Source organism: Hemitrygon akajei, chromosome 15 (assembly GCF_048418815.1).
Source record: "Hemitrygon akajei chromosome 15, sHemAka1.3, whole genome shotgun sequence".
NCBI classification, from domain to species: Eukaryota; Metazoa; Chordata; class Chondrichthyes; order Myliobatiformes; family Dasyatidae; genus Hemitrygon; species Hemitrygon akajei.
Genome location: NC_133138.1, coordinates 46,855,592 through 46,879,649, shown reverse-complemented (window position 1 = coordinate 46,879,649; position 24,058 = coordinate 46,855,592). Strand labels below are relative to the sequence as shown.

Here is a 24,058-nt window from a genome sequence, read left to right as displayed (position 1 = left end):
CATTCAACATGTCAGGCAGCAGTGTTCCAGTTCATATCACTTTCTTTTACATATTAATTTCTGACTTCCAGCATTTAGTTTCTTAAAAAAATTAAATAGGAAGTGAATATGCTTCCATCATTAAAAGATAGCATGAATGGATTTCCACAGACCTTCACAGCTATCTGCTTGCTCCAGAAGCATATGAATAAACTGAGCCAATATTAACAAAAAAAGGGGCATGTACAATGAACTGTATCTTGGATCACAACTTCATAATTGCAATTACAGCATTAGGGAACTGGAGGTGGATCAAGATAAACTACGGATGATTTCAGAGAATGAGGGGTTGATAGATAGGAGTTGCAGGGAGTTACTCAAGTTGCAGAAGCCAGAGAACTTGGTTACTGTCAGGAGAGGCAAAGGGAATAGGCAGACAGTCCAGAGAATCCCTCTGTTCCTTGGCTATTCCCACCAAGTATACTGCTTTGGATACTGTTGGGGGCGGGAGGGGAAGGTTGGGGAAGACAACTGGGAGAAAACCGTAGTGACCAGGTCACTGAATAAGGATTCAATAGTAAGGGAAACAGACAGGAGATTATATGGACATGAAAGAGACACCCAGATGGTATGTTGCCTCACAAGTGCCAGTGTCAGGGACATCTTGAATTGAGTCCATAGCATTCTTAAGGGGGAGGGAGAGCAGCCAGAAGTTGTGGGACATGTGACATAGATAGAAAAAGGTATGAAAAGGTTTGATGTCCCGAAGAGTGAATATAGGGAGCTAGCAAGAAAGCAAAGAAGCAGGACCTCAAGGGTAGTAATCTTAGGATTGCTGTCTGGGCCATGCATCAGCGAGGGTAAGAATAAGATGATACGTATATGAATAAGTGGCTGAAGAATTAGTGCAGGGAGCAGGTTTTTGGATTTGTGGATCACTGGGGTCTTTTCTAGGGAAGGTATGACCAGTACAAAAGAGTCAGGTTACATCTGGACTTGAAAAGGAACAATATTATTGCTAAAGCTGTTAGGGAGGATTTAAACTAGGTTGGCAGGAGTACAGGAAACAGAGTGATAGGTCAGAGAATGGAGCAGTTGGTGTAAAGGTAAATGCAATTGTAGAGAGATTGTAAGGAAGGATTGTCAGTGGATAGGTCATAAATGATTAGTTGGATGAGTTGAAATGTGTTTACTCTAATATAAGACTTGCCAGGAAGAAGGGTGATAAACTTAGAGCATGGATCAGTACATGGAATTATGACATTATGCCCATTACAAAGACTTGGCCTTTACTAGGACAGGAATAACTGCTGGATATTCCAAGGTTTAGATGTTTCAAAAGGGACTGGGGGAGATGGTATTGATAATCAGGGATAGTATCACAGCTGTGGAAAGGAAGGATGTCTTGGAGGGATATAATATAGCAAAGGGGAGGACATAGAAGATTGCAAAAATTAGTGGGAAACTAGAGGATTGGGAAGCTTTTAAAAACCCCAATAAGGACAGAAACGATGAAATAGGAAGGTAAGCTAGCCAATAATATAAAACACCAAAAGTCTTTGAGATATATAAAGAGTAAAAGAGAACTGTGAGTGGATACTGGACCACTGAAAAAATGATGCTGGAGAGGTAGTAATGTGGTGGGGGGGGGGGGGGGGAACACACACAAATGGCAGAAAAACTCAGTAATTATTTTGTGCCTGTCTTCACTATAGAGGACAACAACAGTATGCCAGAAATTGGAGAGCGATTGGGGGTAGAAGTGAGTGTAGTTGATATTACTAAGCAGAAGGTGCTTGGTAAGCTGAAAGGTCTGAAGGTAGATAATTCACTTGTTCAAAATGGACTACACCCCAGGGTTCTAAATGAGGTAGCTAAAGAGATTGCAGAGGCATTCATAGTGATCTTTTAAGAATGATAAGATCCTGAAATGGTTCTGGAAGATTGGAAAATTGCAAATGTTCTTTAAGAAGGGAGGGAAGCATATAAAAGGAAATTATAGGCCAGTTAGCCTGACTTCAGTGTTTGGGAAGATATTGGAGTCCAATATTAAGGATGAGATTTCAGAGTGCTTGAAAGCACATGGTAAGATGGGCCAAAGTCAGCATAGCCTCCTTAAGGGAGGCTGACAAATCTATTGGAATTCTTTGAGGAAACAACAAGCAGAGTCAGTGGATTTTGTTAACATGGATTTTCTGAAGGCCTTTGACAAGTTGCTGCACACAAGGCTGCTAAACAGCATAAAAGCCCATGGTATTATCGGAAAGATGGATAGAAGATTGGATAGAAAGATGGATAGAAGATTGGCTAATTGTCAGGAGGCAAAGAGTAGGAATAAAGAGGAGCTTTTTGGTTTACTGCTAGTGATTAGTGGTGTCCTGCAGGGAGACGATGTTGAGACTGCTTCCTTTCAAATTATACCATATGTTAATGATGATGGAATAGATGGCTTTGTGGCCAAGTTTGCAGAAGATACGAAGATAAGTGGAGTGGCAGGTAGTGTTGAGGAAGCAGGGAGTCTGCAGAAGGACTTGGATGGGACAGATTAGGAAAATGGGCAAGTATCAGATGGAATATAATTTAGGATAGCATATGGTCATGCACATTAGTAGAAGGAATAAAGATGTAGACTATTTTTAAAAAGAGAGAAAGTTCAGCAATCAGAGGTTCAATGGATTTGGGAGAACTTGTGCATGATCCCTTAAAGGTTAACTTGCAGGTTAAGTCAGTGGTAAGGAAGACAGATGCAAGGTTAACATTCATTTTGAGAGGACTAGAATATAACAGTAGGGATATATAAAGCATTGGCCGTACTGCACTTTTGTGAGTATTGTGAACAGTTACAGGTCCCATATCTAAGAAAGGATATGTTGGTATTGTAGAAGGTCCAGAGAAGTTTCACAAATATGATTTTGGGAAAGAAAGAGTTAACGTAGGGGGAGAATTTGATGGCTCTGGGCCTGTACTCACTGGAGTTTAGAAGAATAAGGGTGGATCTCATTGAAACCTATTGAATATTGAAAGGCCTAGATAGAATGGATGTGGAGAGGATGTTTCCTACGTGGGGGAGTCTGGGACAAGAGGGCACGGCCTTAGAATAAAAGAATGTCCCTTTAGAACAGAAATGAGGAGGAATTTATTTAACCAAAGGATGACGAATCTATGGAATTCATTGCCACAGCCAGTGGTGGGGGCCAAGTCATTGGGTATAATTAAAGTGGAGGTTGATAGGTTTTTGGGTGGTAAGGGTTATGGGTAGAAGGGTAAATAGGGTTGAGAGGGATAATAAATCAACCATGATGAAATGGTGGAATAAACAACGGGCCAAATGGCCTGTTTCTGGTCATATGTTTCATGGGATCATGTACTGAGTCAGTGTGGATGGAGGTCAAAAACAGGAAGGGAGCAATTATACTATTGGAAGTAGTCACTAGGCCCCCAATAGCAGCAGATCAGTTGGAAAGGTGCAAAAATAATAGGTTTATTGCCATGGGTGACTTCAATTTCCCTAATATTTATTGTCCACCCCCTTAGTGCAAGAGGCTTAGATGGGACAGAATCTGATAGGTACTAAGAGGAAGGATTCCTGACACAGTATGTGGACAAGCCAACCAGAAAAAAGGCAATGAACCTGGTTAGATGACAGATCTCTCAGTGAATGAGCATTTCACAAACAGTGATCACAACTCCCTGACCTTTAACACAGATGTGGGCAAGGATAGGTGCAGATTGTATTTATTTGAGGAAGGGCTAATTATGATGCAATTGGGGAGCACTGTAAACTGGGAACAGATATTCTTAGAGAAATGTACATAGAAATGTGGAGGTTGTTTATAAAACACTTGCATGGGGTCCTGTATAGGTTTGTCCCACTAATGCACAGAAAGTATGGTTGACAAGAAGTATGGAACATTTAATCAAGAGGAGGAAGGAAGCATACAGGTTTAGGAAGCAAAGATCAGATAGGGTTCTGGAGAGTTACAAGACAGCCAAGAAGCAGCTTAAGAAAGGACTTAGGAGAGCTAGAAGGGACATGATAAGGCGTTGGTGTGTAGGGTTAGAGAAAAACCCAAAGCATTCTACATGTGCATTAAGAACAGAAGAATGATTAGAATGAGGGTAGGACTGATCAGGAATAAAAGAACAAAACATGTGCCTGGAGTCAAAGCAGGTAAGGGAGGTCCTTAATGAATGCTTTGCTCCAGTATTCACCAGTGAGTACTGGTGAGACACCTTGAAAAATGTGAGATAAGTGTCGAACGAGCTAATGTGTTGGAACCATTGAAAACATTCGGACAGAAAAGTCCACAGGGCCAGATTGGATGTACCCCAGGGTACTGAAGGAGGCGATAAGAGATTGCTGTTCTATTAGCAGTGATCTTTGTGTCCTCACTATTCACATGAGTAGTACTAGATGAGGAATAGAGGGATCTTGGCATCCAATTCCATAGATCCCTCAAGGTGGTTGCACAAGTTGACAGAGTGGTTAAGGTGTTTGGTGTACTGGCCTTTGTTAATCAAGAGACTGAGTTCAAGAGTCATGAGTTAATATTGCAGCTCTATAAAACTCTGGTTATACCACACTCGGAGTATTGTGTTCAGTTCTTGTACAGCTAGTATGGCTAATATGAGAGGTCAGAAGTAAGTGTTTTGCATATCCTGCCAGAGTCAGGACGTGTAGAGGAGGCTTTTTCTAAATGCAGAGTGGCAGAGACAATTTAGCAGTGAGCGATCACTTTAATAATAAAACAAAAAGTAACAGGCCAGGTGGGGCTACAAAACAAGAGAGAATGGATACTTAACGCGATATGACAACAAGGTAACTGAAGGCTAGGAGCAACTGGTTGAGGCTGGCTAGTTCAATGGGTTAGCAAGCACCGTGGATAAGAGATGGGTTTAAAAATCAGCTGCAGGTGACATGTTAGAAACGAGTGACATATGGAAAAAGAGTACAGTCAATGTTTCGGGCAGGATGAAGGGTCTTGGCCTGAAAAGTTGACAATACTCTTTTCCATAGATGCTGCCTGGCCTGCTGTTTCTCCAAAATTTTGTGTGTATTGCTTGGATTTCCAGCATTTGCAGATTTTCTCTTGTTTGTAGTAGGTAACTCCCTTTAGCTGGGTGGAGACTCTGAGAGGCCATGATTGTAATGGGCCAACAGTGCTTCTGCATTCCAGCTGCACTCCATGCAAAGGTCCTGAATTCCACAGAGCAATCCAACACAGTCCATGAGCTTTGACAAAGGTGAAGTATCTGATCCACTGCCTCCCTATCACTTCCCAGATGGTTGAAAACCTGGCCCATCTCAGTGGTGAATTCTTCATATTTATTGCAGATGGTGATTTTATTGCCGCTGTTAACAGTGGTCCAGGTCAGAACTTGCCCAGTCAAGAGAGATGATGAAGGTAATCTTGGCGTGGTTTGTAGAATACAAAGATGGCTGCATTGGGAAAGGAAGTTGCAGCTTTGGGTTAGTGATCCATCAGAGCGTTCAGGCACTGAAATCCAGGGCTCTGAGGGATAAGGTTGACTGGTGCAGAGTTACTATAATGAGATGGAGAGCTGGTTGAGCGTGGCAAGCAGATGGAAAAACGTTTCCTGCTGCTTCTGGATCATGTAGTCATCAAGGTGGATGACTTCTTTTAGGCGAGTAAACTCTGTTGTGTCCACACATTATGTCAGAAAATGTAGAGGAGGCTTGTTCTAAATGCAGAGCGGCAGATACAATTTAGCAGTGGGTGATCACTTTGATAATAAACTGCAAGATAATAAGCTGGCAGCGGGACACACAAAAAAAGAGAATAGATACTTAACGCGACAAGGCAACAAGGTAACTGAAGGCTAAGAGCAACTGGTTGAGACTGGCTAGTTCAATGGGTAAGCAAGCACTGTGGATGAGAGATGGGTTTAAAATCAGTTTAATTTCTTTGAGCTTTCTAAAAAAAACCTAGAAAATTCTATTACACACAAAACTTCCTAAGCTGGATCTACAGGTTTACTCTTATAGAGAAAGTGTGTTGCAAATTATCCCTGTGCAGTTCTATTGGAAAAGGTGGAGATAGAGTAACTTAATAAACTTATACTAAAATTAAGCAGACTCAAATGCCATTATGCAATTTTATTTACGTGCATAATCAATGTCAAGCACCTTGAAGGAAATCACTGAAGTAACAGAAAGTGATGGTGGATGGGTGGGAACTGTGCAATAGCTAATATCTTAGATTCCCCATTCTTGCAGCAATTTACATTGCCAGTAAGGTTGTACCCAATGAGCTTTCTCACTGGTTCTTATTTATGCTATAAAACTAGATACATACACAATTATGATAAGTATACTTTGTGAAGAGAATACTATAGGTATGACCATGCATTGTCATTTTAATTAACTAATATTTCTAGGAATAAGAGTACACCCTCTCAATACTTACACGGAACTAGCTTTGGATTGAGGTGGAGGATACTGAGTGTTCAAGACAAGATTGTATCCTGTCTAAACAGCAAATAAAATGTAATATTTTGTAATACAGATGCATAGAGGTTTTTCTTCTATAATAGCAGTGAGTACTTTTAAACAATAAGCACTTAGGGTTATGGCTAACCTTATCTTTTAAACAGGTCTGTTCCCCCCCAATTAAAACATAACCAAAAACTGCAGTTTTTTAAGTTATTAATGCAGTATTAAAAGAGCTACTCAAAGGACAATTAAGAGACATCTTGATACCTCCCAAAAATCTTCCATGGTTGTTATTGACTTAAAGTTTACTTGATTGATGAAGGAGTTGGTTTCTAGGAAGAGCTTAGACATAATGTTGGTGAAGAAATACATATTGTAATTTACCATTCCAAAGGTCACTGAAAAAGAAAACAAAACCATGAAAGTACATGGGCATCAAAAGAACCTGGCATACCAGTATAAATATACTAAAACAGTTCAAATCTATTTTGTAGCACTAATAAGATATGCTTCTCTGGCCTCTACACAAAGGCTAATTGTCTAATAATGGAAAATAATTTTAAGGTGATTGGAGGAAAGTATGGGGGGGGGGGATGTCAGAGGTCAGTTCTTTACACAGAGAGTGGTGGGTGCGTAGGTTGCCCTGCTAGGAGTGGTGGTGGTGGGGAGTGTATGTTAGGGTATTTACTAAACTCCTGTTCTATGACTCTTGTAATGTTCTATATCTTTCAGCAATGGAGTAGCCTTATCCCTGACGGTCCTGTATTTTTAACTTGGACATTCCAAATTCAGTCCAAACCAAACTTGCCATTGGGACTTCCAATTACAATTGAGGGGCGGGGGCTGTATTGTTCCATCAAAGTATAACTGCAGGCATTTCAAGAAACTGCATGGGTTTATAGGAGGAAAATGCACTGAAGGCAACAGGAAGTGGAAGCTCTTTATTTTGCTGCCTGTTTTCCTGTGAAACACAGATCAGTTGGCTGGTGTAAATAAAATAAAGCTTTGCAGCTTGGTAAACTTGATGGACTTTTCCTGCTGTTGTTCACATTTAGTTAAACACAATGGTTTCCCTGACAGAATGGTGGAAAGTTTCTATTAATTGCCAAAATGTCAATGCTATTTTGAGAAAGGCAGAGCTGAATACTTCATTATGATGGAATAAAGACACTTCATACGACTGGTTTTAAAATTGCTTAATATGTAAAAGCACATTTTATCAATTGAAGATTTAAGAACCAGGTTATGAACGGCTGAACATATAGCTGCCCCGAACATACAAACAAGCATCTAGGAAGTCAGCAGGATAAACTTATTGGCTGCTGCAGGATTGCAGGCAAGTGGGAAAAAGTGCTTTCTGTCTGCCCCACTATCTCTCCACACTGCAACACATGGGGGATGGTTTGGTCTGAGCAGAACTGGGCGTGCAGACCACTCTGACTCACTCACACACTCACTGAGGCAGTGAAGCCCGTTTACTTTCCTGTCACAGCTGTTACTGTTCATTTCCAATTTAACTGCAGTTTGTGTTGCTAACAGGTTTGAGGATCAGAATTCTCTTGAATGAAGCACAATGGCCTAATGTAAGTTAATTAACTAATAAAAAACAGATGCTCAAGAAACTCCCATAAGATAAATACACTCAAACAACAAATAGTTACAAGACCCAGCTAATTAATAGAACTACATTTTGAGAAGAATATTCCAAGTGACATCCAGATCCATTTAATATTAGGAAGGTAAATAGATAGTACTTGGTGTAGAGCTAATTAGTTAATGACAGCTTTCTCATCTGGTATAAATCCAAAATAATACCCCCCTCTGTTTAAACAGGCTCAATCTTACAAATATTTTTTCTAGTTCTCCTTCATATGTCCCAGGTACATGTGACTGACAGGTTTTCTTAGAAATTAGATTCTTGATTTAACTATAAGAGTACAGGTGCAAATAGGTAGATATTTGAAGTATATCCAGCTAAAAAATGTTACTCCTATTTTCTCAACTGCAATAGCATGATCCCTAATTTATGTATTAAATTTGTATTTTAACATTCTATTCTGTTTTGCTTTTATTCCCAGTTAGTTTGATACCATGCATCCAAGACATTGAACAAATTTCCTCCTGTTTATCTTTGTAGTATTAAGCACAAACTATATTGAGTATTCACAAATGATTTCCCCAAAATTTACATGAGGGTCGACACTGCTAAATTCCTGATAGTAAAACTTCTATTCTGCTGCAATGAACTGTGAAATTCTGAGAAAATGAAACAGCTAGGAGAATGGCTAGGTCCTTTGAGACAATTCAGTGTCATATCGGATTACCTGCTCTAGTTTCATATTCTCTCCTTATTCCCCAATTCACTTCCTAACTAAACATCTAGTGCTCTCAGCCTTGAATATCCTCAATGACTCAATCCAACGTCCTCTGGGATACAGAGACAAAGAATGAAGATGGATGAAGAAGTTTCTCCAGTTACCTGCTAAAAAAGATAGTCTCAAGCCATTTCCATGTTATGTCCCTTATGCTGCCTTATTTGCTAATTAATTAGACTGTTTTCTGCCTATTTATTTCATCCTCCTAATTTACTTTTCCAACTTAGTTTCACTCATCAATCCCATGCTTGGTGACAAAGTAGGTTCCTGTCTCAATTTTGAAATTCCCACTCTAGTTTCCTTTGGGATTCCTCCTCTATTTCTGGCTTTTTCAACATACTAAACTTTTGTCATCTCCACAGTGGCTAAGCTTCTTTGTTCTAGAATTACCTTCCTAAATTAAATTAATGTTTCTTGATTTGAGTCATGATATGCTCCAGACAACATTTATTTTGGATTTGCGAGTCAAAACTCAATTAATACCAAATACAACAAATCAATAAAAATAGGAATTTGATTTTGTACTTAACTACTAAATGGTTATGGTTTCCTTAAGGGATTCCTTTCTAATGATTAACTAAGTTTATTTTGTATTTTCCTTTAGCAAATTGAGAATAACTTTACTCTCTTAAGGACACTTACCTCAGAAATCAAAAGAACTAACAGACTCACAGGCTTTCAACTCAATTTATCTCCATTCTTTTTTTAATCTTATATACAATATTAAATATTCACTCAAAAATACTATAATGACAGTTGCACATTTTAATGATTCTCAAATCTATTACAATGAGTGCTTTTTCTGTCCTCTCTACATGTGACTGGTTGAAGTAATGTGTTCATTTTCATTCTCCATGTTTACCCATTTCTTTTCTGTCTCCATTACCTTTTACCCTTGCAACACACAGAAAATACTGTAGGAACTTAGCAGGCCAGGCAACATTTACAGAAAAGAGTACAGTCGACATTTCAGACTGAAGCTCTTCTACAGTCTATTCTTCCTGCTGAAGGGTTTTAGCCCAGAACTGTGGTTTTTTCCATTGGTGCTGCCTAGCCTGTTGAGTTCCTCCAGCATTTTGTGTGAGTTGCTTGGATTTCCAGCATCTGCAGATTTTCTCTTGTTAGTGACCTTTTATCCTTGTTTTATATATATATAAAAAGCCATGTGCACTCTTGCTACATTGATTTGCTCTATCAAGCCCATGACAACTTTGCCATCGTTTTCCAGATTCACTTGAAGCAACTGCCAATATCTGTTATCAAATCAGCACTATCCTGAATATTTGACAAATATGGAGCTTTTGCTGTAACAGCATCTGACAGCTCCACTGCAGAAATAGTTTCTAGGCCAGGGTGTAGGATTGTTGAACTATTTCTCTGCATTGAATGTATTGGACACATCCTAGTATACTTACACTATGTGTGTTTGACTCCTGATAGATTCTAATCCATCACTTAAGGATTTTGCATGCAAGTATCCCAGAGAATACTGACAATACCTGTAGCTACTACTTGGTAGCTGTTTCCTTAGTAGATGCGGATATTAGCTGGGTTTGAGCTGCAAGAAATTCTTAAGTTTTGGTCTAACTGATCATTAATAATGAAGTGAAAGAGCCAAGGTGAATGTCACCAGAGATAACCACTCTTGTAACTTTAATGATTTTTGAAGAGTAAAGTTTTTGCTCAAGTGATCTCCATTATAGTACAAGTTGAGCACCCTCTACCTGAAAATCCAAAATCCAAAAAGCCTTCAAAAATTTTTTTTGAGTGCTGGCATGACATCACAAATGAAAATTTCCACAAAGCACTGGGAAGGTTCCCAGGCAATGCGCAGAACAGACAGTTCTGAGAAGTGAACTCATATGTAACGAAGAGAAATTAATGAAAAATAGAAAAACACTGCATAAAGCAAAAAAAAAGATGTTGAACATGTATTGAAAGAGCAGATTTGTCAGCAGAGTAAACATATGCTGCTTATCGGTATGCTGATCATGAAACAAGCAAAGATCCATCACAAAGAACTGAAAATTGAAGGTGATTGCAAATATTCAGCAGGCTGGTTGCAGAAATCTAAGAAAAGGTACAGCATTAAATTTTTAAAGATTTTACCAATTTTTCACAAAGCAGCAGAGAAATTTATTGATGAGTTTGCCAAATTGCCGCTGATGAAAATCTAACACCAGAACAAGTCTACAATGCTGATTGTTTTTACACCTTACATAAACCTAAAAAAGTAATATACAAATACAAAAGACGACATTGTAGGTGGAGACAGGAAGCCTGCTGTTGTTTGTTGTTCACAGCTGATTCAGGTAATCTCCTGATGCTGCTGGGCTGCTGTTGTTATCCTGCACACATTACATTGATGGCATGTAATAATTTTTACTGTTAAGTACATATATATATGTGTGATGAAGGACAAAGGCTGCTTACTGGTAGCACATAATTTCAGAATCAGTAATTATGGCAATCCCAAGCTATCGATCTATATATTCCAAAACCTGAAAAAAATATGAATTCTGAAACACTTCTGGTCCCAAGCATTTCAGATAAGGGATACTCAACCTGTATTACCTGTATGTAAACAAGGTTGAGTTGGTAGAACAACTTACGGCATGGAGTCACAATTTTCATATTTTTGGGGCCTTAATGACTTGGTGCACAACAGGTACCTAGATTGCCTGTAGAATGGATAATTCTCAATTACGTTAGAGCATCTCATGTATATCAGGTGCTTAGCAAGCTTTTGGACACTAATATCATTGTGTAACTGTGCATTGGGTTGGACATAAGCACCACATTACCATTTCGGTGTTTCTTTCTTATTTGTAGAACTTATCAAATTGTGAGAAATTTCACACAATCTAGCTCGTCATATTAACCATGAAAATATATATAATGCATTTTGATACTTACATATAGATAGATCCAACAGAAAAATTAAATAGAGTAAAAACTCTTGTACTGTAGATTTCACATATGTCTCTTTGTCGTGAATCAACTTACTTCCAGCTACATATGATGGAAGATGGGAGAGAAAAGATCCATTTTGAAACATTTTACTGTATTGCAATATTGTGATGAATGTGAAAGAAGCAAATCAACTGTAGTGAATGTTTATCTAATTAAACAATACTTTTGTGCCACGTGCTCTGGATGAGTATATCATTACGGTCACAGACTTCATCAGGTGTGTAGAGGGCTGTGTACCAAAAATAGCAATGTGGGTGTTTCAAATCAGAAACTGTGGATTATCCACTCCCTAATGAAGTCCAGGCCCTATATAAGAAATTGAGATTCATAATGCTTTCAAGGATGTCAAGAGAGTCCCAAACCAGTCACCAGTTGTGGTAAGGCTTACATGCTAAAATGAGCTTGAAAATGAAGTTGGGCAGCATTGCAGACAAAACATCCCCTCCCAACGAGTTTAATAGATGTTTTGAACAGAAGCAGATTGGAATGGATCCACCCATTCCAACAGCCTCAATTGCACCTGAGTCCACAGTCACTGCTGCTGACACAAGATTAGTGTTCCAGAGAGTAAATCTGCAGAAAGCATCCAGCCCGAATGGTGTCCCTGTCCATATCCTTAGATCCTGCGAAGATCAACTAGCAGGTGCATTTGCAGGCATCTTTTAATGTCACCCTGCTTCAACCCTGTGGTTCTCACCTGATTTAAGACTCCGACATCCATGAAATGCTTTAAAAGGCTCGTCATGGCGCACTTCAATTCCAGCCTCCCAGACAATCTCAACCCACTGCAATTTACTTGCTGCTTAAATAGGTGCATGGAGAACACTATTTCCCCAGCCCTACACTCATCTCTGGAGCTTCTGGACAATACATTAGATTGAGGGAGGGGTTCAGTGGCATGCTGCAATGGGGATATTTGGACTATGTAACAGGATAGTGACAAGCTGAGAGAATGTGGTAAATATGGAGTTTAATGTGGGTAAGCATGAGGTCAGGCACTTTTGTAGGAATATTCAAAAAACAGATCACTACTTAAATGTAAAACAGACCACAACTGAGTTGAGTGAGAGGGAAGTTCTTGTTGATGAAATGCAAAAGGTTAGCATTATATTAAGTAAATACTTATGAGAATAAACATATTGGCCAAGGCATTGTTACAATTGTAGAAAGTGTTGGTGAGGTTGCATGGAATATTGTGTGTTCTAAATTTAAAATAGGAGATACTAACATTGGAGATAGACCAACAGAGATTCACTATGCTACTTCTTGAGAAGAGAACTAAAAATGGTGAAAGCTGTATACCTGTATACACAGTGCTTTATTAGAATGAAGAGTGATCTTATTAAAACACTTAAGATCCTATGGGGCATGGATAGATGAATATGCTTCCACTATAGGCTCCCTGGTTTACAAATGGATTCTGTTTGTACAGATATCCATCAATTGATATTGTCCACAAGTTGCAAACCCCCCTCCCAAAAAAAAATCAATACAGCAACTATAAACTCAGTGGCCATTTTATTAGGTACACCAGCCCATTAATGCAGGTATTTAATCATCCAATCATGCGGCAGCACTCAATGCATAAAACTATGTTGATATGGTCAACAGGTTTATTAGTTGCTCAATCCAAACTGAAGAAATATGACCAAAGTGAGTTTGACTGTGGAATGATTGTTGGTGCCATTCGAGGTGGCTTGAATATTTCAGAAACTGCTGATCTCCTAGAGTTTGTACACACAGTTTGTAGAACTTACGGAGAACTGTGCGGAAGACAAAAAACAAATCCTGTGAGTGGGAGTTCTGTGCTTGAAAACACCTTGTAAATGAGAGGGTCAGAGGAGAATGGCCTGACTAGTTCAAGCTGACAGGAAGATGATAATAACTCAAATAGCCACGTATTAGAATAATGGCATCCAGAAGAGCATTTCTGAATGCACCAACGTTGAGCCTTGAAGTGGATGACTGCAGAAGGCCATGAACAGGAGGTACCTAATAAAGTAGGCCCTGAGTGTACCTCCACAGTATTGTAATGAATGGTGTTGATGAGGGTAGATTGGTATGAAAATTGAGTCTCAATGAAGAGCCTCAGCTCTAAATGTCAACTGTTTTATTTATTTAATGTATTTATTGTTTTCCTGTCTCTTTACAATGGTATAGAATCAGATGTCCCACGCACAATGACCTTGAAGAATCGGTGGATGTTACATTGTTTAATAAAGTAACACTGCACTAGTACTCATGGAAGTGATTGTGACTTTTATAAAAGCATATCCCTTGAGTGGCATCCTGCTGTGAACTTGCGTTATTAAGAGATAATAGTGTCTGATTACTGTGGGAAGTTTACATGTCTTTTTTAAATCTGTGTTTGGCCAATTAGCTTTAACTCCATCTTTAGTAATTTTTTCTATCTCCAAGAACAAATATGTATGGTATGTACATCAGACTTGAACTTAATATTATGGAAACTCGTTCATTTATAGGGGCCACACGTATAGTTGGTATTCCTAACACAGGGCCTGTAGGAAATTGTAAAACTGAAGTCAGTATAAGAGATTCATTTGTCTGGCTGGTTGAGGAAAGCCTAAGTACTTGCTCAGTTCTCAGATTCCCTGTGTCTCACAAGAAAAATGTAGAAAAAGTTATGTAACAAATGGCAGGTGCCATTAATTTATCACGATTAGAACCAAGGCCACCAGAAATGGGATTAATTATTCTTGTTGAGACATGGTTAACAACGACTCTTTAAAAAAAAATCTCAAGACCTGCCTTTGAAGTATCAAAGGAACGATTCCAAGAAACATCTTTGTATGTGATCTAATATTTCACTCTGCGCATCGTTTATAAACTTTATCAGAAATCAGATTACCTTTTCCAGCCCTCTTTCTTGCGATTTGATTGCTCAATAACCATATTGCTCGTTTCGCTAACATATCTCAGCTGCAGTATCCACTAATGACTCGGATTGGGTCGATGGCCGTTACGTTGGCGCCCCGAGGTCGGGAATGGGGGTTTAACGACTTTTCCCGCAGTTCTGGTTTAAAGTTGGAGCGCGAGGGCGGGAGCAGCAGCGATGGCGCTTGTGTCAGCACACGCCTCACAATTTCAGTGTTTAATGATCGCAGGTGAGAGACGTTTATTATATCCGCGATATAAATATTTGGCACTGGATGATTTCTGAATGCGTTCACGGAGGACAGGTTATCGACGTGTATTTGAAAAGAGGGATGGGGTTAAATTGTTTCGTCCCTCTCCTTGGAGATCTTCCACCGACCCACTGAAGTGCATTCTTCGGGGGAAGAAGTATTTTTGAGTGGGTAGTGGGCGTCATTGGTAGGTCCAACTTTATTGCCTATAGCTAACGGCCCTTGAGAAGATGAGGGTGATAATCTCCCCTCTTGATCTCTGCCAAATTGAAACAATTTATCATAGTTCCCCGTTTTCTGTTCTTTACCCTTGAAACTTTTTGTAATAACCGTATAAACATGGTGTAATGGTTAGCGTGACGATTTTACAGGTGGGGGTGTTCCGGAGTTCTGAGTTCAATTCCTCCCCGTGGGGTGCGTGTAACAGACCTATTAGCGATAATAAATTGTCTTGTGATTATTAATCGGGTTTGTTGGGTGTTACTTGGGCTGTTAAATTTAAAAAAACAACATACTCCACCTGGTCTAGTTTAATCCCCAGAACAAGGTGCAGCACTAATTTCTTATTGAGGGGGAATTGTGATGATCAACCAACTCTGACCAGGATCGCTAACAGAACAGTACAGCTCACTGCTTGTCATTCAGCCCACGACCTTATGCCAACCCTTTAATCTACTCCAAGATCAATCTCGTATAGCCTTCCCTTTTGCTTTCATCCATGCATCTATCCAAGAGCCTCTTAAATGCTCCTAATGTATTTGTCCCTATCACTACCACTGGCAGCATGTTCCCCACACCCAGTGCTTTGTGCAAAAAGAGCTTGCCACTAACATCTCCCTTATACTTCCTCCCAACACCTTACTGTCATGCCCTCTTGGATTCTGTCTGGGGGGAAAAGTCTCTGGATGTCCCCTTCCAGCTCTCTCAAGTTCATTCTTAAGCTGCTTCCTATCTACCTTGCAACTCTCGAGAGCCCCGTCTGATCTTTGCTTCCTAAACCACAAGCATGTTTCTTACACTTGACTAGATGTTCCACATCTTTTGTCAACCATGGTTCCTTCACCCCACCATTCTTTATCTACCTCAATGGTAGATATCTAACCAGAACCCCATGCAAGTGTGTCCTAAACAACCTTCACATTTCAGTTGCACATTTCCCTGAGTTCCAAGTCAATTTATGCTCCCAAGTGCTTGCCCGATTGCATCACAATTCCTTCCCTATTAAATTTTCCCACATCATTTCTTATCCTTGTCCAAGGGCATAAAGAAACCAGGGAGTTGTGCTCACTGTGTGATATACTCACCCACCAAGAGACTTGTCACCTAGTACGGCCTCTCCTCAAGTTGGCCTGACTACATACTGTGTCAAGAATCCATCCTGGACACACCAAACAAATTCTGCCCCGTCTAAATCTTTTGCACTGAGGAGATGCTCTTCAATATTATGGAAGTTGAAGTCAGCTATAACAACAGCTCTGTTATTTTTGCATCTTTCGAAAACCCCAATCTGCAGCTGAGCACCTTTGTTGCTTGTGAGGTGTAGGAAATGACTATAAAATACTCCTGATAGTGTTTGGTCCTTGAGTTGATCCAGCAATTTGTGTATGGTGCTCGAAAACATGTACAGTGCCTGTATAAAGTATTCACCCCCCTTGGAAGTTTGTTTTAGAACATTGAATCATAGTGGATTTAATTTGGCTTTTTTTTTTTACCCTGATCAACGGGAAATACTCTTTCATGTCAAAGTGAAAACAAATTGGTTCAAATTTATTAAAATTATTAAACACAATAATTGATTGCATAATTACTCACCCCCTTTCAAGTCAGTATTTGGTAGATGCATCTTTGGCAGCAATTAAAGCCCGAGTCTGTGTGGATAGGTCTCTATCAGTTTTGCACACCTGGACGCTGCCAGAACTTAAGCAGTTTTGTAAAGAAGAATCAGGAAAAATTGCAGCTTGCACAGGGATCATGAGTGAACAACCCTTTTCAAGTCCAGCCACAAATTCTCAATTGGATTGAGGTCTGGACTCTGACTTGGCCACTCTGGGATATTAAATTTGTTGTTTTTAAGCCTTTCCTGTGTAGCTTTGGCATTATGCATGGGATCATTGTCTTGCTGGAAAATATCTTCTCCCAGGTTGCAGTTCTCTTGCAGACTGCATCAGGTTTTCCGCCAGGATTTCCCTTTATTTTGCTGCATTCATTTTATCCTCTACCTTCGCAAGCCTTCCAGGGCCTGCTGCAGTGAAGCATCCCCACAGCATGATGGAGCCACCATCATGTTTCACGGTAGAAATGGTGTGTTTTTTGATGATGTGCAGTATTTGGTTTATGCTAAACAAAACATTTAATCTGATGGCCGAAAAGCTCAATTTTGGTTTCATCAGACCATAGAACCTTCTTTCAGAAGACTTGAGTCCCCTACATACCTTCTGGCAAACTCCAGCCAAGATTTCATGTGAGTTTCTTTTTCCCCCAACAGTGGCTTGCTCTCTTTGCCATTCTCCCAAACCTGCAATTGGTGAAGTATCTGGGCAGCAGTTGTTGAATGCACAGTCCCTCCATCTCAGCCACTGAAGCTTGCAACTCCTCCAGAGTTGTCATAGGTCTCTTGGTGGCCTCTCTCTCTAGTCATCTTGTTGCACAGTTTTACAGTTTTTGAGGACAGGCTCTTCAGCAGATTTACAGCTGTGTCATATTCTTTCCATTTCCTGTTGATTGACTGAACTATATTCCAAGGGATAGTCAGTGACTTCAAAATTTTCTTGTATCCATCTCCTCTCTTATGCTTTTAAAAAAAAAAAAACTTTTTGCAAAGTTGCTTGCAGCATTCTTTTGTCTTTGTGGTGTAGGTTTTGCCAGGATACTGACTCACTAGCAGTTGGACCTTCCAGATACAAGTGTATTTTCACTATAATATGTTGAAACACCTTGACGGCACAGAGGTGATCTCCATTTAACTAATATGAGACTTGTAAAACCAATTGGCTGCACCAGTGATGATTTGTTATGTCATATTAACAGGGATGAATACTTATGCAATCAATTATTTTGTGTTTAATATTTATAATTAGATCACTTTGTAGAGCTCTGTTTTTCGCTTTGACAGGAAGGAGTCTTTTTCTGTTGATCAGTGTCAAAAAAAGCCAAATTAAATCCACATTGATTCAATGTTGTAAAACAATAAAATATGAAAACTTCCAAGGGGTGTGAATACTTTTTATAGGTACTGTAATACATTAGTCAATTAATTAAAAAAACATAGATTGTCAAAAAATTGCCTCTTCCAGTAATTCCTTTCATTGAACTAAAAGGTAATTGCAAATTTTCAGTTATGGAATTAATTTAGGAAATTGTTGGAAAGCATCTTTCAGGAAATTCAAGTCATCCAAGTTCGCACGTATCTATGCAGAGTCCCAAGTTTCTGGTTCGCCACAGATGAAAACCAACAGGTCCACGTGGTCTGCCAGCATTATTCAAGAAAATGTAGCCCATAGTTCCTTAATTCTGATCTGTTAAGCTATCTTTATCCTCATACAAGCACACACTTCTTTAGTTATAATTAGAATGATCATTTCCTCTTTCCATTATTCACTAATATTACTAAAGTGGTCCCTCTGTTTTAACTATGTCTTACTCACATAAGTTGCCCTCACTTTAAGTGACCATAAAGCCAACATGTATGTAAATTTTTTGATTGGACATTATTCCCCTCTCAACACACACACCAGTTATCTAAGGTTAACAAGCCAAGTGTTGTAACTAAACCTTGTTGGATAGTTTACTCGACTGAGCCTATTGCATTTACCAGTATACCATTAACGATAATCATCTAGCTTCTTATCTGATCTGGAGAGTTATACAGAGCATATAGTTAGTATGTCAGTGATAGTGCAACCTTTGGCAGGATGTAGGTTCAATCCTTTTCCAATGCTAGATCTATTTCCATAAGAAATTTAAATATAATTGTTATCTCTGAAAGCTAATTTCATGTTGGCTGAGAATCGGAATTTCAGGATTCTAAATGCAAAAACGGAGGACATAACCAACTGTCTCTTTATGGATGTGATAACACTGGTTGTGAGGAAGGAAATTTGGTCAGCAGATGGAGCTGTAGTGGTTTTTAGCTGATTTTGTGAGATCAAGCATTAATATCACACTCTGGTGATTGAACCTAGCTGCTGAGAACAGTGATGAGTGCTGGGTTAGTGAACAGGGACAAGGGAGACTGCAGATGCTGGAATCTAAAGCAATAAATAAAACCCAGTGACTCAACATCAGGGTGGCTGACACACTGCTTCAGAACTGAGAGTGTAGTGGGATAATCGCCAGTACAAAGAAGTAAGGGAGAGGAATGAGATGAAGGTTGGTAGGTAGAATGTGGAAGCAGATAAGTGTAGGATGATGGGCAAATGTTGAGGCAGACCAGTAACTGATAAGTGTAAACAGGACTAGGTTTGGGGATGGTGGAGTTGAAGAAAGATGTTTAAGTTTAGGTGGATGGAACTGGGTGAGTGAGGTTAAGAATAGAGATAGAGGCTAGTAGATGATAGATTGAACCAGATAAAGGCAGGTTAATGGACAGATGGAATCAGATTGGGGAAGGAATAGGAAAGGAGAACCAAAGAAGAAACAGCCCAGATTTCCAGCTATGTGAGTAAGGGGTAGATAGAATCAGGTTGAGCAGGGTGCTGAATCTAGGTAACGAGGCATGGAGCAGGTGAAGGAGGTGGTACGGTTTGGGATGGGGGGAAAAAAGGAACAAAGGGAGGAAGACCCTGGGTGGATTGGTCGGAGTGAGAAAGGATCACAGGGGAGTGGGTTAGCTTGAATTAGAAAAATCAGTTTTCAAATATTGGACTGTGGGCTTCCTCAAACTCTCAAGTAGTGTGTCAAGATTCAAGCCACCTGGGTGAAAGAAATCACCCTGAAATCTCCTCTAAAACTTTTATCTCTTATCCTGAAACCTGTGCTTTCTTGATACCTCTATTATCTGCCATACCTCGTATGTGTGTGGGTGAGTGGGTGAGGCTTATTTTAATGTTGTAGTTGTTGTTTGTGGAGTTCTGTTGAGTATGATGCTCTCTGGGCATAGGAATATGTGATGATACTTGCAGGCTGCCTCCAGCACATTCTCGGGGGTGTTGTTTGTTAACGCAAACGGTGCATTACACCAACATGAGAAAATCTGCAGATGCTAGAAATCCAAAACAACACACACAAGATGCTGGAGGAACTCAGCAGACCAGGCTGAGGGACTTGAGAGTCCTTGTGCAGAGTTGTGCAGTTTTGCACAACCTTGTGCAAAGGTTAACTTGCACGTTGAGTCAGTGGTGAGGAAGGCAAATGCATTTATTTCAAGTGCAGGGATGTGATGCTGAAGCTTTACAAGGCACTGGTGAGGCCTCCCCTTGAGTATTGTGAACAGTTCTGAGCTCCTCATCTCAGAAGAGATGTGCTGGGATTGGAGAGTGTTCAGAGGAGGCTCACAAGGATGATTCCAGAAATGAATGGGTCAGGATACGAGAAAAGGATCAGTCATGATTGAATGGCAGAACAGACTCAATGGGACAAATGGCCTAATTCTGCCTCTGTGTCTTATGCTCCTAAGGAATGATGTCATATGAAAAAATATTTCAGCCAGCACCTGCTGCAAAACAAAATCTTAGAAGTTCAATATTAACCAAACATCCTTGAGGCTTATAATAATGATGAAGCTTCTTTGTAATATGTGCACAGGCAATGAATTTCTGGATTTGGGGAAAGCTTGCAGTGTCCACAAACCTTATAGCTCCACAATGCTCTTTGTAAATGTATGTATTGTTTAAAAAAATTGCATTAATCATGCACTTCAGATTACAGACCGGCTACTTGATGTCAATGGGTCACAAATATACATGTTAACTTTGGGTTGGGTAGTGTTTTTAAAAAAAAAAGTCCCAATTGGGACAATTCAGATTCAGTTGAATTTCAGTTTTTTATCTGGGCAGTCCATTATTGCTGATTGATTATCTAATTGTCATTGATATTCTCCATTGCTTTCATTGCTGCAAGCAAAATTGCACCAGCGGTGGCATGTAACAATAAGCTCCATTGAGGGATGCAATGCGATCAATCAGGGCTCCACTGGAGAAGTGGAGCCTCTTGCATATTTCTCCCAAAGCTACAGATAGGTTGTCTTGAGTCTTGATGCACCATCAATAACTCTCGGAGACGGGAGGTGAACGATAGGCTTTTATTAGCAGCAAAAGGGAGCACGGCATCTCAGAGACTAATGGAGGAGCAGTGCCTCCAATTGCCTTTATACAGGGGTCTGTGGGAGGAGCCACAGGCGCAGTCAGCAGAGGGGCATGTCCAGACAGGTATACATAGTTTACCACAAGTCTATAAATAATGCAAGCACTTTCTGATGGCTTGTGTAGCAGTTCAGTTTGCAGCCCTTTCCACCAGCCCCCACCCCAGTCACAGATGAAATAATAGTTGAAAACTTTCTACGGAGAATGGAATAGAATTTTAAATGGTTCAAGTAGCAAAACCCAATAGCCACAGGTTTTTTATTGTTTTACTTGAGAGTTGCCAGAAGTTCTCTTGATATCATGGAAGATAAAACATGGAAGTAAATAATTCCATTATGTCTACAATGCACAACAATGTTGTAGTTCTTTCTGTACTCTTATTAATGCAAAAGTTTCAAAAATTTTGAATAAGATTTTATTGATCAATGGATTTTTAAAACTAGAGAAAAGTAAACAATCCGTCTTTATAATTTAGAACTTTCTTTTGACTGTCATTATTCTGCAAAACTGGGACTTTGACCCTGTATTTCATTGTTAGAAGCCGATATCTAGAATAGTGACTTAAGTACATTGAATTACAGCTACTGCTGCTCTAGACAGCAAATAAATAGTAATTTCTTCAGAAAAGCACATAAAGACAGACCAATTCTTTGTCAAATGGTACACTAACCTATTAGTTTATATTTTATTTAATTTGTTTTTTACATTTGGTGATAACCAGCAGTACCTTTTATCCAAAGAATGGAACTGAAATGATTGTTAAGGGGATCATTCACCTGTGCACTGCAAATAGAAATTACTTTTTCTAGGGTAGGTAGGAAGGTGCTCATCCACAAAACTAGCCTTTCTGTGAATGAAGGATATAACACATTTTTTAAAAAAAATGTCATTCCTCTATTAAAGCTATTCCTGGATTGATATGTATTTTTAATAAATGTCGTGCAAAGTTTTGGAAAGATGTTTGTAAGCAAATAGCTGCACAAAGACTTGGTGCCTACTCTTTTTAAAAGCCTGATTTATAGACATACTTTTACGCAAATAAATGAAGCTCTTTCCAGTCGGGGATTGCAGAAGATGCCACCATTACACTTAATGTAGTTTTGATATTGTTCATGTGTGCACTTTGTGATGTTCCATCTAGATAACTCTATCCATCTGAAGAAGTTTTACTGCTTTGCACTTTTAGCTTACAATACTGTATTTCATAAAGTTAACTTGTGTAATTTGGTTATTTGTTGCAGACACATAATTCCAAGATTGTGACATTAATTTTATTTTTAAAGTTGTTTAGAGTTTGAACTTGGTGCATGCTCCTATTTAAGATAAATTGCTAACATGGTTTTACTCAAACCCAATACCACAACTTATAAGAGGCAATATACCATAAAATATTATACACACTTAATTCTGCTTATTTTCATTATGTTCTCACCTTACTTAACTGATTCTATACTGTGGAACAGATTTATAGTTCTGTTCTATGGTACCATAAGGACATGAAATGATAATCCCTTAATGTGCAAAATGTTTGAACGGATGCTGTAGCGTTCTTGCATTTTACAACTAAATGCATTTATATACAAAACTAATTATTTTGTTTACAGTAAGGTGCAGATAAAACATACATTCAGCAAGCTGAAAAACATTGTACTTTGAGCTGAAGTATGAAAACATCACAGATCTTCACTTTCTACCAAGCCAGGGTTGGATGCTGTACATTGGGAGTCTGGGACCACCAGAAAACCCTGACCGTTAAGCACAGAGTAACGGGTAAATGTTGGTCGAACCTTCAGTGACTTTGTGTTTGAAACGTGTTTCACTGGCCAAGCTATTGGGAGAAATTAGAAAACATAATAGAATTTTAAAAATAGTATTATAAATTATACTTTTGTGACTTAAGAAATTGACTTCTACTTTATTTCTCACCAGTGATAAAGCCACCTTCACTGTTTGCTTACAAAACCAAAATTCTGCAGCTGCTAGAAATTGTGAATAAAAACTGAAAATGATGCAAACATTCAGTAGCCCAGTCAGCATCTTTGGAGACAGAATCGGTTTAAAATTTCAGTTTGAAGACTTTTCAGCAGTTCTTTTACATAATAGCAAATATTACCTAATTTGTTCTTCATTTTCTTGTTTTACTCCATCTTTTACTATCTTCCAACCTCACTTTACATACATCTTTAGAATAACTCTTCCACAAGACCTATTGTGCTTTCAAAATCCCAGCTGACTAAATTTTCTATTCACAATGACCTCTAATCAACTGTTGATGTGATCAGACACTTGGTTAACCCTACCTTTTATTCCCTTTCCATGGTTGTTTATGTCTTCCTTCTGGTTAATCATTTGTAAGGCTCCACTTTTATCCCAGGCATAAGCATAACTGATTGAGCTGTTTACTGACCTGTTAGTTTTAAACACTTTAATCAGTAACAGATTCCTATCACCTACAAATTTAAGGTTCATCTAAGCAACTTAATACAACTATCCTCTTTTCCTAAACTGAAGAAACAGTTTGGAGTCAACTACATTAGTGGGCCAGGAGTCACCTGGGAAGCTAGCCTAGGAAAACAAAGCAGATTTATTTCTCTGATATTCTCAGATATTTTCATATTACTGTTACTAAGATTGGGTTTTCTTAAAATAAAGATTTCATCAGAAGTCTGCAGCTGCTAATAGTCTGAAATTAAAACAGAAAATGCTGTTCTTATACTTAAGCTACCCAAGTTTAAATAACCTGTTGCCATGTGGAATTAGAACTTTTATCACTGGATCATTGATGCAAGTCCGGTTCTCAACATTTGCTTCAAATGATAAGTCCAAAGAGGT

The 24,058-nt window shown here is 39.1% G+C and overlaps 2 protein-coding genes across 7 annotated transcripts in view; both read right to left on the bottom strand.

Annotated features, from left to right (window-relative positions):
* The window catches only part of LOC140739066 (polycystin-2-like protein 2), a 51,653-nt gene extending 36,920 nt beyond the window's left edge, over positions 1-14,733 (bottom strand). Inside the window, exons 1-3 of the mRNA XM_073067018.1 lie at positions 14,651-14,733; positions 11,725-11,820; positions 6,701-6,831 (exon numbers count right to left, since the gene is read on the bottom strand). Coding sequence (XP_072923119.1) covers positions 6,701-6,831; positions 11,725-11,820; positions 14,651-14,714 — 291 coding nt within the window. The 5' untranslated portion in view covers positions 14,715-14,733. The remainder of the gene's footprint in view (positions 1-6,700; positions 6,832-11,724; positions 11,821-14,650) is intronic.
* A 6,418-nt stretch (positions 14,734-21,151) lies between these two features.
* The window catches only part of LOC140739315 (myotilin-like), a 125,482-nt gene continuing 122,575 nt past the window's right edge, over positions 21,152-24,058 (bottom strand). For all 6 annotated transcript variants that reach the window (XM_073067482.1, XM_073067483.1, XM_073067484.1 and 3 more), the window contains one exon: positions 21,152-23,054. In XM_073067482.1, the coding sequence (XP_072923583.1) occupies positions 22,900-23,054 (155 nt within the window). In that variant the 3' untranslated portion in view covers positions 21,152-22,899. The remainder of the gene's footprint in view (positions 23,055-24,058) is intronic.